The sequence below is a fragment of the Amphiura filiformis genome, chromosome 4 (assembly GCF_039555335.1).
Source record: "Amphiura filiformis chromosome 4, Afil_fr2py, whole genome shotgun sequence".
Classification (NCBI taxonomy): Eukaryota; Metazoa; Echinodermata; class Ophiuroidea; order Amphilepidida; family Amphiuridae; genus Amphiura; species Amphiura filiformis.
Genome location: NC_092631.1, coordinates 45,618,846 through 45,636,245, shown reverse-complemented (window position 1 = coordinate 45,636,245; position 17,400 = coordinate 45,618,846). Strand labels below are relative to the sequence as shown.

General features: G+C 35.1%; 2 protein-coding genes across 2 annotated transcripts; both read left to right on the top strand.

Annotated features, from left to right (window-relative positions):
* The first annotated feature begins 1,583 nt into the window (after positions 1 to 1,583).
* On the top strand, positions 1,584 to 4,729 carry LOC140149560 (retinol dehydrogenase 8-like). Its single transcript, XM_072171639.1, has 4 exons — positions 1,584 to 1,886; positions 2,953 to 3,132; positions 3,611 to 3,704; positions 4,393 to 4,729. The coding sequence occupies exons 1-4, from the start codon at positions 1,619 to 1,621 to the stop codon at positions 4,727 to 4,729; spliced, it is 879 nt and encodes a 292-aa protein (XP_072027740.1). The 5' UTR covers positions 1,584 to 1,618.
* A 5,170-nt stretch (positions 4,730 to 9,899) lies between these two features.
* LOC140150934 (retinol dehydrogenase 8-like) lies at positions 9,900 to 16,594 on the top strand. The gene is made up of 5 exons (XM_072173088.1): positions 9,900 to 10,044; positions 14,104 to 14,406; positions 14,532 to 14,711; positions 14,860 to 14,953; positions 16,050 to 16,594. Exons 2-5 carry the CDS (start codon positions 14,139 to 14,141, stop codon positions 16,375 to 16,377), a joined length of 870 nt encoding a protein of 289 aa, XP_072029189.1. The 5' UTR covers positions 9,900 to 10,044; positions 14,104 to 14,138; the 3' UTR covers positions 16,378 to 16,594.
* The last annotated feature ends 806 nt before the right edge of the window (positions 16,595 to 17,400 follow it).

The following is a 17,400-nucleotide window of genomic DNA, read 5'->3' as shown; positions in this document are numbered from 1 at the left end:
TGTTTTATCATGATACAGGTATAATGATTCTCTTTTTCCACTTACGACAAAGATAAATAAATAAGTTTCACATTCTGCTGTAAAATTAAATACATGTGCATGTCAATGATTTTATCATGGTAAATACTGTTCTCTTTGTCACTCAAGACATGTTAAAAGACAAACAAATATTGCACACTTATAGGTTAATGAAATTAATTAAATTCATGAAATTTGACAAATTAATTAAATTAGACAAAATAATGCACGCGCGCTGATGTAGATGCGTCTAATGCACGAGCCCCGAGGGCTTTACATGTACAGCCCTATTCCCTAGTAAAAGTGGCACAATTGTGATTTTACCCTTTCGTTGTTAACTAAACATATCATGATGCAGTCATGTCTACAGTAGAATTCATCTCGACCTTTGCAGGACTTAACCCCATTAAAAGCTATTAAACCAAGATAACACTCATTGAAACAGCTCAACTGATTAAATCGGATCTTCTCTGGCTGTGCACATGTGACTGTTTTCATGTGCGATATCGCAATAAAGTTTGTATTAAAGCTTCAGTTGGGTAACCGATTATAAAGGAAACGAAAGGAAACAATGGTATGTGTACCATTGTTCACGAAATGAGACAATGGCGTGCTTTTTGTAAACCAGCATTCTTGAAAATGAGCAACATAATGATTGTTGACTTAACACGGGTTGGAAATAATTTCTTCATATTTTTGGTGTTATCTGTCGTTTACATATCCTTCCTAAAACACAAAAGTACGACCCTCTGCAAACACCTAAATTAGCTAAAAATTTAGGACATGTTACAAAACTATATTGTCTAGAATTTCAGAAGAGTACTTTTAATATTGGCCGGTTATTTTTCACACAGCGACGTTAACTAGGCAATGTACTATTACCTATAACATTAACTAAAACACCAAAGTACGAATATTTCCAAACATCTAAATTAGCTAAAATTTAGGACATGTTAAAAAACTATATTTTCTAGAACTTTAGAAGAGTACTTTTAATATTGGCCGGTTATTTTTCACACAGCGACGTTAACTAGTCATATCCCCATACTTTTAACGTATGGCTATCTGTAGGGTCACGCGTCAATGGGAAAGAGCACTGTGTATTGTGTATAGGAAAACGGACAGTAACTGCAGTATGTCGCGAGATTTAAAAAGCAAATTGAACAGAACAAACGGTATTTGAGAGCTTAGACTGTGCCCTTGACGTTGATGTAAGCATCATGTCACAACAGGTATTTACTAATTGCCAAAGAGGGCGCTTTCACTTGCACAATTTTGTTTGAGACAGGCTGTATATTCTATAGCATGTACATGTATAATAGTAAATGTATATCATGCAGGTAAATGTTGATATGTTTCATAGTCATAATAAACTTTGAACTGCTGCTTTAGCTTATTTTGGCATGACATCGAGATAACCCTGTTTCATTACGGTTGCTACAAAGGTTACTATAGAATAAAATTATGTATTTTGTATCATGTTTTAAGTGTACTGTTATTGTGTCTCGGGAAACAAAAGGCCCATGTCACACTGCCCTTCACACTGCTTGTAAGAAAATCACATTCGTGTAGAATTTGAATATTCAACATTACATGCAATATGGCATCACAAGTAGTCTTGATTACCGGTTGTTCTAGAGGAATAGGTCTGGAAACAGCGCTGTACCTCGCTAAAGATCCACAACGTCGATTTAAGGTGTATGCTACTATGCGTAATATGGCTACCAACCAGGAAGATTTGAAGACTCAAGCAGGAAAAGCTTTTGACGATACACTCTTTATTCGGGAATTGGATGTTACTAAGCAGGACACTATCGACAAAACTGTGAAGGAAATTGTCGATAAAGAAGGAAAGATTGACGTCTTAGGTAGGTAGCTTTTGTGTCATCATTGACTTGAAAAAAATTGAATTGAAGATTAAATTTTTTGGGACCCGGTGCACATGTGCAATGGGGTTGTTTCACTTGTTTGCAATACACACAATTCCCAAACTGGGGGCCAATGTGCAAGTTACAGTTACAGGAGATCACAGATATGTTGCCCTCTTATGGTGTTATCGTTGTATAATGAAGGACATAAAACGTTTAACTGCAAGTTATCTTAACTTTTGACGTTGCTATTAATTTATAACTTGTCAAATCATTCAAAATCTTAACATGTTAGCAATGTTTTCTTATTCCAAATCAATTGGAGTCAGAAAACTGACTCTACTTGTATATGTATGTCGTATACGACTAACGTTAAATACATTGTCGACCTAATCTGGTATGTTGTTGTTGCCACACTGAATAGGGTTACAATACTAGCTTGGCCCACATCGTCGGATAAAAAAAGTTATAAATGAGATTCCATACGCCAAATAAAGAATGTCTCATTTTCTTTCGACGACTTAAATGCTTCTGCTGGCAAATGAGCTATTCCAGAAAATAGATCCACACCCCTATATAAAATAGCGAGTTCAGATTTCCGTACTTTTTGTCCAGTGGTGAGTGTTGGAAATCCAGACTTTTTAAGTTTTCAAAGGCGAAAATATCCAGAAGAAAAATAGTTCAAAATCGGAAATCCTCAATTTGAGAGCTCTTTGGACATTTTTCATTCATTTAATTGATCGTTTTCAGAAAGCAAACTTGGAAATCCATACATTTATTTTATTAAAAAGTTACTCCTCTATGGGGTATGCACTTATTTTCTGGAATAGTCCAATACAGTTTTACGCCCATATATTGTGTAATTTAAAATAGCTAGAACATTTATATCGAGAGAATGAGAAGGAATTTTTTGATTTCCTATCCAATTTTTGGATTCAATCTCGTACAAATAACGGGCATCCCATATTTTAAGTTGATCATTTCATTATTGTAATTTGACATGACCATCTTATAATCTTACTGGAACAAAAAACAATTTCAAATTTCTTGGTTGGATTCAATACAGTCAATAATGCAGCGTTTCAAAACGATACCTGGTGGCAGACTGCTCCGATGGAAACTTTTTATGACATCATGGAAGTTAACTATTTTGGATGCGTCAGGATGTCGAGGGCTGTAGTACCTTACATGAAAGAAAAACGAAGTGGAAAAATTCTGCAGATATCTAGTTTGCTTGGAATAAAAGGTAAAAGATAACAGAGAATAAGAACAGGTTGTGTTAAGATTTCATCAATTGAAATATCTAAAACATAAACATAATAATATTTTTATCGCATCGATTTCATCACACATGTTCCACTTTGGTTTAATGACCGTGACACCCACTCCAACATATGGCGTTTCATGCCAATATTTTAACCCGGTTTGATATTAAGGTAAATAATTTGCATTTGAGAGACTGATGTGTATAAAAAATGGATTAACCTACTAAGATACATTTTGGCTTAACGTCCAAACAAAACATCTTTCACCCCTAATATTTCACAGTATCAATGAGACAAATAAATGGTATTCCATTGATTATCTCAATTTTGATGAAAGAAGAACAGAGGATTGTTGATCGAACCGTCGTACTGTAACATGTAGCCTAACATAGCGTATAAGGTGTAGTGTCTTGTCTAGTTGCACTTATTCATGCAGTATTATTTTTGATTCAAACTCAGCTCCACCTGTACTTGCACAAAACACATCATCAAAGTTTGCATTGGAAGGCTTCAGTGAATCTATTGCACCGCCGTTACGTAAATTTAATGTTTGGTAAGTAGCCTAAGGGAAAACAAAGATGCTTAGAAGTTTGTTGTATGACATCTTCGCCTGAATATCTACAAATTAATATTTTGATTTTCCACTTACTCTTGTCTAGAGACGTGTCGCATTTATCTGCTTTCCAATTAATAAGCTGAACATTTACATATTGCTTGGAGAAAACAAAACAAAAAACCACCACACCAAAACTTAATGGTTATTGTAAATTGTAAATTGTCATTTATACAAGGCATTAAAACTCGCAATGCATTGTGGGAATATTTGTGCAGTTTTGGGACACTCTAACCTATCGGAAAATTTTTTTTTGTGCGTATAAAATAATAATAATAATAATAATAATAATAATAATAATAATAATAATAATAATAATAATAATAATAATAATAATAATAATAATAATAATAATAAAAAACATTGTAATTTCATTAATTAATTATTTTTAATATTTTTAATGATAACATTATTACAATAATAAAGTAATTTAACATGTAACAATAATTAATGAATGAATGAATAATAATTAAACGAGCCAAACTGCCAAAACTGTCCCACAATGCTTTGGGAATATGTAATGCCGATGCAGCATACTGTTACTGCATGAATTATTGCTGGTATAATCTTGTGCTTTGGTCAGAAGCGAAAAACGTTACTATATTATAATACAATGCATTATTTGCAGGGTGTCTATCATTGAATTAGGTTTTGTTGCAACAGCCCTGGTTCAGCAATTTGCAGGAACAGATGCCAATTCGTTTTGGAAAGCAATCGCATCAACAGTACCAGATGCAGATGAGCGCGACATTGTCGTTAAGATGTTGACATCGGATCCAGATATCGTAGCAGGTTTGGAAATGCAACAACCTCGAGATATTGCGGAGTGTGTACAAGAAGTTATTCTTTCAACTAAACCGGATTTTCGCTACCAAAGCTCTAAAACGATTAATGAGATCATACGAGTTCAATGCCTAAAAGACCCAACGGGTAACAGTATTATGGACACTTGGATGAAACAGTGAACAATTTACACCTTTCTAGGATGGGTCAATTTGGTGGTAGGATTAAGGGTCGCTACAGACTCGCGAGTATTCGACGTAGAATATTCGATGTAACGTGTCTTCGTTATTTAATCTATACCCATTCTATTTCCAATAATGTTTCAGTTCTAACGAATGTTCGATGACGTAAAATCGATAACATGTTCTATAACGTGTTCTGTATAATATCTGGTGGAAATATATTATCAATTTTAAGTCATCAAACATTCGTTAGAAGTTTAAAGGATCTGGAATGAGCGTTTTGAGCGTTTCGACAGTATTTTTGTGGGACATGAAAGGACATCAGACATATCGAATTGCATTCTGAATACGAAGAATGTCTTTCTGATATCAAATAATTTTCATTTTTTGAAATTCACGATACAAATTTTATGACAAATTATTAAAATTTGATATTTTTCACATTTTTGATATATAACAGTCCTCAAAGTAAATTTTAGAAATCTAATGATATATTCTTAAAGTGTATGTAACTGGGAGGAAAAGCCGACGATCAATTGAAAATTTTGACCTTTCATATTGAAGATATTTTTCCCCAAATGACCTAATTTTTTTTGGTGTTTTGGGAAAAAAAATTCATATCTTCAATACGAAAGGTCAAAATTTTCAATTGATCGTCGGCTTTTCATCCCACCTACATAAGTATAAATCATCAGATTTATAAAGTTCGAGTACTTCGAGTACTGTTAAATATCAAAAATATCAATTTTTAATCATTTGCCATAAAATGTGTATTAGATTGCGAATGTCAAAAAATCTACATTATTTGATCTCAGAAGGACATTCTTCGTATTCAGAATGCAATTCGATATGTCTGATGTGCTCTAATGTCCCACAATAAATACTGTCCAAACGTTCATACCCCAGCCCTTAAGACATTTAATATTGAAAATAGTATTGCAATCAGTGTCGTAGCGTCAATTTTGGATATGAAAATTGAGCAAATCCCATATGGAAATTGCTGCAAAACGGTCTGTGCCCCCAACCAGACCCGGTGCCCGTAATCATGGTTGGTGCCCCCCCCCATAGGATGACTCACGCTACGCCACTGATGGGAATAGAATACGGAAGACATGATACATAAAATATTCTACATCCACCAGTATGATTCGACTATATTTTATATAAATACGTATTTATAAATACGCACGTGACCCATTTGTTCAACTTTGTGATTATATTGTAAACGTTTCCGTCGATAAATATTTTTCCGTCGGTAAATACTTTCAAAATGTTGTTTTTGATGGCATATTACAAATTCGAAATCATTTTGCTACTCAATTAATATTAATACTTAAATTTGATAATATTTATTTAAAGAGTTCATATCCTTTTCAATGGCATCGAGGATTTGGTCACGCTTGCTGGTTTTGATACTGCACAGTAGTCTCGTGTTGTTTACCGCCTTTGCATTCAAATGTACAAGAAGACCACCCGCTATGTAGAAGGTCACGTCAAAACTTATTCTCTATAAGCTGTTATGGCAGCACGGAGGTGGTCACATGCGTATTATTTATAAATGCGTATTTATAAATATAGTGGAAGCATACTGTCTACTAAAATGTGATGCGATCAAGCAAAATCAGTCGGAACTCGGCCATAATAAATTTTCAGTTTCCTATAGAATAGTAAAACGCATTTACACAGCTGGATTTTGCAGAAAACCCCATTAAAATTGAACAACCAGTTTCAAAGATATGAGCAATTTAAGAGTTTCCAAAACAAGAGGAAACAAAAGGAAAAACTTTCTTTGTTTGGCTATATCTCAAAATCAATATTTCCGTGTTCCGACTGATTTGGCTTGATCGCATCACAAATGTCTGCAGGGGTTGTAAGTATGGGGACCTACATTATTCATGCTAATAGAGATATCGCATCATCTGCTAGCTGTAGAATTCATTTTAATTTGTTCACTGAACCATAAACCATGTTTTTGGATGTGTTAAAAAACGTCCCCCACATACACCCCACACACATACAGCCCGCTCACTTGCTGCAAAAATATTTAGTCTGTGTTTCATAAAAGAAAACGAGCAAGGTACACCAACTTGATGTGGGGAAACATGTAAAATACAGACTAGACAATATGCAGGGGGGGGGCAAAACCAGCAAATGTAGGCATAGGAAGTAGGCAAAGTTCGATAGAAAAAAATTACCAGTTCCAAGGCTCACAAAAGTGCTAAACCTGCAAAAACAACAACGATCAATGATGTAAATCACTGTGCACATAAACAGACTCAGTAAACCAAACAACCAATGTAGGTACCAAAACAGGCAAAGTTCGATGGCCAAAAATGGCCAATTTCAGAGCCCACAGAAGTGTCAGCAAAACAGTACAAAATAACCTGGAGCAGACAAACAAAACCAAACAGACAAAAAGCAACCGACGTTTCGAGCAGATAAACTGCTCTTCTTCAGGGACAGACAACAAAATATAAAAGCAAACAACGAAAACTACATGCTGTGTGTAGTTTAAAAACAAATTCAAGTCAAAAAATTAAGGCAAGTTCAAATAGAACTCAGTAGCAAACAAGATAAGCTCAGAGCAAAATAAGCATGTCTTACTTCAATGAAGCACAGTTTCATACTTAAAAACAAGATAATTTAACAAGTGGTTTTTGGATTATACCATAATGTCTTAGGGGGACTTGATGAACAATGTAACTGCACTGTAGCATAAAGCAGTATTGTTACATTTGCAGAGGATGCCCTCATTTTGTTCAAAATTCTGATTTTTACACGATTGTAATGTCACTTTATTAAACAAACATACCCTACAAAAATCAAAGTTGTAGCATATTTGTGACAAAATATATATTTTTAATAAAACGACTGAGCATGTCGTTTTATTCTTACGATCGAAATATTAGTCGGACTCGTACGCAGTGTTCTTAACACTAGAGAGATTGCGATTTCCAAACGTAGCATCGAACGTATGTGGAATCTATTCAAAACCACTCTCATGTGACGGGATTTTGAATAGATTCCACGTACGTTCGATGCTACGTTTGGAAATCGCAATCTCTCTACTTATAGTACGTACATGGCGTACGGGATATTCATAAGCGTCAAGCCGACCGACATCAGTTATGATCGATAAAAGGATATAAGCTCTGGAATTAACTAGTGATTTTTTTTTGTTATACCTTATTTGTTCGGCTCAAAATTAAAAAGAAGATATATTTGACAGTGAAAAGTAACATTTTGTGGAATAGAAAACTATTTTCTATGGAAATGTTAAAATATTGTTAAAAGGATTGTGCATATTCAAGCTTCCCATAATAGCCTTTCCTATGTGTAATGAAAATTAGTAAATCATGAAAAAGTTGGAAATATTATAAAATCGCCAAATGTTATTTGAACAAGTGTCAGAATATTTGTCTGTCAATAAAAAGTTCCTATGTGGATGGAGGTGTTTGTTTTGATTCTGTAGGGGACTATGTAACCCAGTGACCCGGGTGGGCAACGGAAAATTCCCATACATTGTTCGATGCGAAACCGTTCGATGCGAAACCATAATCACTAAATGTCACGATTCATTACCTTCATAACTATTGTTAAATGCTAGCCGTCTGAATTAAAATTAACGTCTGTACTATTTGAGTTCTGAATGGTTAGGGTTTTTTAGGTCGGAATCATTTGTCCCACATATACAGGGTATATATCAAACAATCCCAATAAAGCAAAAAAAAATTGAATTAAATTTTCAGAAAAAAAATCACCTCTACCGCTTTATTTTGCGAGTCTTATTTTTACTGCGGCACATATGCACTTTCCCATTCCACAATAATTGTATTCTGAAAATGAGTGCACCCAGTGTGCAACTACAGTTCAAAAACTGAATTCAATCATGTAATCCTAATTCAAACTTCTTTGAACTCCATCAAAATAGTCTCTCATATTTCTAATCTTTTTTCTGAGAATTGTTATTCTTTACTCAAAAAATTAATCCCACTGGCTATTTTGGTTGTTTAACGCGGAGTTCTATAGGGGACTTTTAAGCCGGGGGGGTACTCAAGTTTGGTTTTGGTAGGGACGTGCCGCTGAGATTTTGGAAGTAGACCCATAAATATACCAATTTTTCAAGAAATTTGGACCCATTGATATACCAAAAGTCAAAATTTTCGGCCGAATTTACCCAAAATTGTCTTAGTTTTTACAAATTTTCCCAAAATTTTGGCTTTGAAAAAGGGGTCATTGATATACCAGAAGGCTGAAAATGCTACCAATGTTTGCGGCACGTCCCCGTATGGTCATTTGTACTGAGTACCCCCCTCCCCGGGCTTTTAAGTCACTCTATAGAAATGTCTATAGCTTGTAAGCAATTCATACTATCAATTAATTCAATTATTCATACGATCGAAATATTAGTCGAACTCGTACGCAGTGTTCATAACACAGTACGTACATGGCGTGCGGTTAAAGCATCAAGCCGATCGACATCAGTCACGATCGACAGAGGGATATAAGCGCTGGAATTAACTAGCGATTTTCTTTGTTTAACCTTATTTGTTCGGCTCAAAATTAAAAAGAAGATATATTTGTCTATAGCTTGTAAACAATGCCCCCTATAAAAATGTATTTATGACATTATGTCAAACTATCTGTTGATGACCTGACAAACACAACGAATTTGGCTGAGGTGTATAAAGTTGGAACATGTGTAAACATTAATGTTAAAAATCAGGTTTGAAAACAAAACAAAATATACCAATTCCAATATAAGATCGTACATTACGGAATATTCAGTAAGTTGATTAAGGGATAGAAAACATGAAGTTGAATTTTTGTGGTATTAAGGACTTCAGAACTTTGAGAGACTTTATTTGAATATAAAAAGGATGTTAAGGCGAAAAGTGGGTGTCACAGTAAAAAGGTTTATAAAAATAAAATGGTATATGCCATTCACTTCATTTTTCACACAAAGTGATCATCGAACATAAAAAGTTTCAACAAATGAACAATTCAACTTGGTTCCAAATAGGCTATATTTTTTTTTATTTACTGCACTTTCTTACTCACCCTGTATAAAGTAATTGTGATACTCTTGCGAAACTTACTACTAAAGGCCTTTGTTATTTTCACATTTTTGTCATAACACTTTTTGGTGGCTAGACAAGGAGACGTGTGTTAAAGTAGAAACTGGGACCAACAAAACAACTGGGTATATTGCTACTTACAAAGCTATTACATCAATAGTTCACCTTTCTAGTGGTAGAACTCTTTGGTTATATACTTTGGTTACTGTTGGCGTTGGAATGACTAATGTGTAAACGGTAAGAATACTATAATGTGTTACTAGTGTTTTACTTTTCTTCTGATTGGCAAATAAACAAACAACAAAGTCCGTCACGGTACCTGTTCATAGAGGTCACAGTCAATTTGCCAAGTATTAATCAAAGTATATTGTTTATTCAAGTATTTCTGTCATATCTTTGTCGTGTTGTCTGGATTTGAGGGTATATAGTTTTAATTGATGCAAAAGTTTATTTGAAGTCTTTAATTTATAATTTGAAACTAGCAGATCGGACCTTTTCGTAAAGTTTTTGTAATCTTTGTAATTTCATTCATTTTACTGCCATTGCTCATGCTGACACGCTTCTAATAGTAGCGAATAGTAGCTAGCTATCAGACGAACGAACTATTAAAATAAAAAACCAGCGCATCCAAAAATGTTTGTAATGTAATGTAATGTAATGTAATGTAATGTAATGTAATGTAATGTAATGTCATTCATGTCATGTCATGTCATATATGTGTGACATTTCTTTTCTTGTACATGCCAGGGCATTTCCATGAATGTTCATTTTTAACACAATTACAAAAAAATATAATATGGTGGGATTTTGTTTTTAAATGGCCTAGTCCAATATTTATGATTGTGTGAACATTTTCATCCGTGTCAAATTTGGCCCATCACTTAATTTGCCCCATCAAATTACAAAGCAAGTCGTAATTCATTCCGTTTCCATCTTTGTTTTAAGCGGACATTTTGTAATTTGAAGCATATGCCTACATTTTGCAGTGTTGTAACAAGTCATGACTTGTGACTCGTGGTGATTGACTCGAGTGACATATTGATATTCAGCTGACTCGACCCATTGAATTTGTACAGTGACTTGACTTGACTTGAGCTAAAAATAGGCCAAATGACTTGACTCGAGGTAATTTTTGGTTTTTCGTTACAACACTGACATTTTGAAATTCTAAGGACAAGGTCGCATAAGTGTACCATTGGATGGCATGAAAAAATAACGGGCAACTTTTATGAAAAACAAAAGGCTCGTTTCGAATTTGTGAGCGTTTTATATAAAACGAGTATTTACATCATACATCATGCCAGAGGTATGATGCAAGTACTAATGAGTCGCCATCATCATGCAAGTGATTTTGAATATATGTACGTGCGTATGATACGTGCGTTTGGAAATCGCAACCTCTCTATTACCTCGGTTTTTATTCAGTTTAAGGTTTGTAGCAAAAAAACAAAACAAAACAAATAAAAAACAAAACAAAAACAAAACCACGAAAAAACAAAACAAAACAAAAACAAAACGAAAAAAGAAAGAAAAAAAACCACAACCCTGTAGTATAAAATAAAAAGGAAACAAAAAGAAACCCGAACGTTTCGTTATTCATAAAATTCTCTAAATTTTTTCAAATAAATGTGCAGTGCATTAAACATAGGGATATGGCATGCAGCAGTTCACTTAGGTATATGAACCTTGTCCTCAAAAACTAAATGTTCTAAACCTCAATTCGTAAAAAGGCTATCAAGCTAATCGAGGGTTGTCATTCAAATTTAGAATTTAACCACAGGAGTTAAGCTTAGACATAATATACCGTAAACGTTCGCCTAATGGCGCTATGGAGTTCATGGAAATGAGAGAGCGCCATCCCTGTAAAAGCCTACTATTATCACTGATCATTAAGGGTACGTGTAGTTAAACACATTATGAACAAGATCGAACAAACTTGTTCATGATAATGCGGTAATCATTCACCTGATACGTTGTGGCCCAGTGAGCAGAGCATTAGACTATAGTGCGAGGATAAAGAGAACTTGTGGAGAGGATTGATGGTTCGAATCTCATGCAGTAATTTCTGACAGATTATGATGTCTGTCAATGGTGTTTTTTTCTGATTTGAGGAAATTTTATTCTCTATTTTCTTGATTTTATCTTTAACATTGTTTATATAATTTTATAATTTTATCTTGTATGTGTCTTTTTTCATGATTCTTTGTTTTTATCGTTTAATTTTAGAGTAACTCAATCCATTCAATCAAATGTTGTAATGAATCTATTTGATTGTATAGGCATTTGTTATGTGTGTGAGACCCGGGTGTGAGACGAACTGTCGAGTGCGACAAGTGTTTCAATTCGCGCGAGTGTCCTTGCCTATGCATCAGTGGTCATAAGAGGTATATCATTTTATTCGAAAGGGGGGGTCCCACATATACGGGGGTCATAAAGTCTTGGAAAGAATAATAGGAGGGGGTCATAAAATGTTTTATGACCAAAATGTAGGGAGTCACACGATGACCACAGAAAGTGTGTTATTTTATTCAAAAGACTGATTTCAATACAATTTTTGGGGTTTGGGATCATAAAATTTTTGTTGCCGAAATAGGGGGTGCGCAATTTTATTGACGCAGACTTTTTGTAAATTTGGGACCCCCTTCCGAAAAAAAATGATAGCCCTCTAAGAGGATTCAAAAGATAACCTCTGCCCCAATAATCCCTAGCTATATTTGTTTGAAACTGTTCCACGGAGGATGATATCATAATAGGCCCAGTCTTCAAATGATATAAATAAAATTTGAATGAGTGAACGAACAAAATCATACAACGACTAACTGAATAGAGGCTGTGCATATGACGTATCATCCCGTAAATATGGCGGACTACTCAAATGCATTCAACAAAAGCATGATTGCATCTACCGCGACAGTTCGTCTCACACACATAATGCACTACGATCAAATAGGTTGATGACGACATTTGATTGAATGGACTGCACTGCGCCATGATTACGGAGAAGAAACCGATCAACGCAAGGCCTCTATAGCTATCATTGAATACTGGCTAGGATTCCACAACACAATGAGAACATGTTATAAGGCGCTTTGGAAGGCACACAATACGCCAATGGCTTTCCATATTATGTGCACTCAACAACTATTCAGTATCGAAGCCCGGTATCGAAGTTACGTAATGTTACTATGTCAACGGGATCACGCGCTTAAGTAATGAACCACGATCGAAACAATCAGTACACAAAAAAGTATACCAAAATAGCGTGATCGTAGTGATCGCCATACAAACAGTGCTTGGTTCCGATACCATCACTGAGTTACGTAACTACTTCGTGGTCTGATAGTTATATGATCAATGGTCTGATCTACTTGGGTTCGATCATTTTAAGAAAAGAAAAAATAGCTGATCATTTATCATGCATAAATGAATAAAGTAATGTAGTTACACAATTTGAAACATTGAGGCCGTTCTATTTTTCAAAGGCCATTTAACTGTTAAATGTAGTGGAATATATCACGCATTGATAGGTAGCAGGTGGAGCAAATTTTGTCAGCGGTTTTTGTTGCCGTTTGTTCGCAGTGCCTATTTATCTAAAAAAAATAAGAAAATTTAAATTAAATTTAAAAAAATCACAATATTCGTTCGTAAAATGGGGACAAAATCCAAAAACATTTCTTGACCCTTCTTCACATAAAAGTGGGGTCAGAAATCAAGATTCGAACAAGTACCATTCACCATTCAAGGCGCACCCTCTACCGACTGAGCTAACGGGTCAGACAATAGAAGGGAGTAATTTTGAACTGAAGAATATTTAAAAAATATGAAGAAATTACAATGTTATAAAAATATTTACCAAAATGAGATAGGTATAACGTATGAATCGATTTACAAATTAAGTCCAATGGCACTTTGAGAAAGAATACCTGAAGAAACCTCAAAACATTTGCTGCTCTAGCAACTAGCCTGGTGACCTAAAGTATTGGGTCATGTCACGATATTGTTTTCTGAGGCATTATGTCCAGGTTGCTCAATTTAACATACACGTATCCTTAATGCTGTTGAGATTTTACAAGGATGGCGCTCTCACATTTCTAAGAATCCAAAAGCGCCATTAGGCGAACGTTTACGGTAGTCCGTTTGTCTCACTGTTTCACGAATCGAAGTACTTTTATGAATCCTGTCTGGTAAGGCCGTTTAGTAGCCAGTGTCCCTTTGATATCGTTCTCTGACAAATTTTAAACTATTTGATAAATAAAAATTAGATGAACTACTTAATTTAATAATTCTAATCCTCAGTTAATACAAAAGGAACTCGCTGAAATAACACAAAAATGGCATCACAAGTTGTCTTGATCACCGGTTGCTCTAGAGGAATAGGTCTGGAAACAGCGCTGTACCTCGCTAAAGATCCACAACGTCGATTTAAGGTGTATGCTACTATGCGTAATATGGCTACCAACCAGGAAGATTTGAAGACTCAAGCAGGAAAAGCTTTTGACGATACACTCTTTATTCGGGAAGTGGATGTTACTAAGCAGGATACTATCGACAAAACTGTGAAGGAAATTGTCGACAGAGAAGATAGAATAGACATATTGGGTAAAGTATTATTTCAATCGTTATAAGAATACTTCGCACCTTGTAGCCAGTGTATTTTGTTCTGCATAACTGTGGCCAGTTTAATAAATGTATGTTTCTCTGCTTACATATTCTTGATTTTGCAGTTAATAATGCGGGATGGACGACTGCAGCTTGGTGGCAGACAGCACCCATGGACACATATTATGACATGATGGAAATAAACTTCTTCGGGTGCGTTAGAATGACCAGGGCAGTGGTTCCGCATATGAAAGCAAAACGTAGCGGGAAAATCCTTCAGTTTTCTAGTGTTCTAGGATTCAGAGGTAATGAAAGTTTAGGGTGAAAGTACATGTAGTAATGTTTGGTTCCTTTTTTAATTCATATAATAGTACAAGGGTTTGCGTGTATTAAGGAATACGTGCCAATGAATTAATATCTGATAATGACTGTTTAATTCCTTTTGTTTTCTAGCAATACCCAGTGCTATTCAATACATTGCTTCCAAATTTGCTTTGGAAGGATTCAGTGAATCCATAGCACCACCATTACGTAAATTTAACGTTTGGTAAGTATATATTTGTCGTGTCAACTTACACTTGTTTTATTTTTAACATTTTGTCAGTGAAAAGTTGAAAATCCCTGAACTAGCATCTTCCTTATCTGTACTTTTTGGTGTGTTTGGTAAGTTTGTTCATTTTGTACATTCGTTACTTTGTACTCAAGCAACATTCATCAAAGTTATCGGGCACAATATGTTTTACTCCTGATTAGGGATATTTTGGAATCCATAAATTAAAAACAAAAATGTAACAAAAATGAGAAGCAAGTCCAGATTTTGAATTATACAGGCCAAAAGTAAATCATTTTATGTTGCTGTTATATTCACAGCCAAGTACTTTTTAGAGTAAATTGTTCCTATGCATAGAGTTGATATCACGAATCTAGATACTTGCATTTATACGAATACAGTATGTGTGTATACTTACATGTCAGAGAAAGAATATAGTGGTTATCATAGTATTTATCGTATTGAAGAATTTTGTCACTTGCGTAAAAATATAAAGAAATAATAATTCAACAACTTTCTGCAATCAGCTGTAATAATGAACGTTATTAGGTATGATTCCGTGTCAATTTCTTATACATACAAAGAATTAAACATTACGTGGGCAGTGCCTTTAAGAATCGTAGCAGAAAGACCATTCGTTATCCTAATCTTTCACTTGTTTACCCAGTCAATAGCACAATAGGGGTTGCTGCTATTGTTCTGAATCAGTAGCCAAGCTGATTCATTGGACATCAAAACATGGAAACAGAAAACCTGGTAGACCCCTCTAACATTGAAACAGGACACTAGACTGGATGTTATGGATTAGGGAATGGCCATGCAGGATAGAAGGACTTGGCGTGCTGTTGTAGTTTGAGGACACCACTCATCTTAATTAAGCAAGCTATTGTTCTTTTGACTCATTACAATAGGTGAAAGATTAGAATGACGTACGAATATTTGACCAGGGATTTTGATTTTTTGACTGGTCTTTCTCCTACGATTTTGAAGGCACTGACCACGTATAAATGTGTAAATTTGTAACAACAATTACAGCACCAAACAGTACTAATTAAAAACAACAATCTCTTAATAACGTAATTGTTTATCGCAGGGTATCTCTTATTCAGCCTGGTTACGTAATGACACCCATGGTTGAACAATTTGGTAGCGATGTCAACGCACTATGGGACGTTGTCATCCCGCATATTCCAGACGATTACGGAAAGATAATCAGGGAAATGGTGACATCAAACCCAGATAACGTCGTAGGGACGACGATGCAAAACGTAGATGAGATAACAAAGTTGGTGGAAGAAATCATTTTGTCTCCTAAACCTGATTTTCGCTATCAGACATCTGAACTCATAAAGAAGATGGCACGAGAGCGGTTCACTGATCCGACGGGAAATAAAACAATAGAGTCCTGGCTCAACGTGTAAAGATGAATTTCTAGTTCGGTTACTTGTAATGCCATATATAATTAAAGATTCGTTTTTTAGAAAAGAAAGGAGGAAACCCGGTGCCCGGCCCCCAACTCAACCCAAAATACAGAAGACATGTTACACCGAATATTCTATGTCCACTTAAAAGTCGGTAGCGGCCCTTATACTACTATAGCTATGAGTTTTACAATTGGCTGTGCTGTGCAATATTATCTTTTCCAAGAAGGGCAAGTTTTTCTTTCAAATTAACATTAAAACAAGTCCGGGGGTACTCAAGTTTGGTTTTGGTAGGGACGTGCCGCTGAGAATTTGAAAGTGGACCCATAAATATACCAATTTTTCAAGAAATTTGGACCCATTGATATACCAAAAGTCAAAATTTTCGGCCAAATTTAACCCAAATTGTCTTACTTTTTACAAATTTTGGAAACATTTTGAAAATTTTGGCTAGATTAATGGAAAATTGGGCTATTTTCCGAAAAAAATTGAGAAAATTTTGAAAAAAGGACCCATTCATATACCAAAATAGGCTTTGAAAAAGGGGTCATTGATATACCAAAAGGCTGAAAATGCTACCCATGTTTGCGGCACGTCCCCGAATGGTCATTTGTACTGAGTACCCCCCGGAAACAAGTAGACCGCCTAACGCGTCGTACGCTATTTTGTGCGGTTTGTATTGCATGGAGATCACTGGCTTGTGCAACGTTATTTTGTGTGGTTCGCATAATTCATTGACCTACAATTTACTCATAGACTAATTTGCAGTCGTTTATAATTTTCTCCAGCCAGGGTCAACAGGATTTTTACTGTTTTTTGTTGTTTTTTAAAGGAATTTTTATTCTATAATGATAACGATTTTACCATTTTGATGGCCATTTAATCTAATGGTATTAGTTTTATGAGCGTAGATTAGTGGCTAGACATGGGATTGATGGCACCATATCCCACAATGCAAATTGATTAAAGTGACTTTCTGGTGCAGGTGGTGATTACATTTGGCAAAATATCATGAAAACTCCC

Coding starts and splice junctions, on each gene's coding strand:
- LOC140149560 (XM_072171639.1), top strand. CDS start 1,619: ATGGCATCACAAGTAGTCTTGATTACCGGTTGTTCTAGAGGAATAGGT. Junction 3,133..3,610: donor TAGTTTGCTTGGAATAAAAG/GTAAAAGATAAC, acceptor ATTCAAACTCAG/CTCCACCTGTACTTGCACAA. Junction 3,705..4,392: donor TTACGTAAATTTAATGTTTG/GTAAGTAGCCTA, acceptor CATTATTTGCAG/GGTGTCTATCATTGAATTAG.
- LOC140150934 (XM_072173088.1), top strand. CDS start 14,139: ATGGCATCACAAGTTGTCTTGATCACCGGTTGCTCTAGAGGAATAGGT. Junction 14,712..14,859: donor TAGTGTTCTAGGATTCAGAG/GTAATGAAAGTT, acceptor TTTGTTTTCTAG/CAATACCCAGTGCTATTCAA. Junction 14,954..16,049: donor TTACGTAAATTTAACGTTTG/GTAAGTATATAT, acceptor TGTTTATCGCAG/GGTATCTCTTATTCAGCCTG.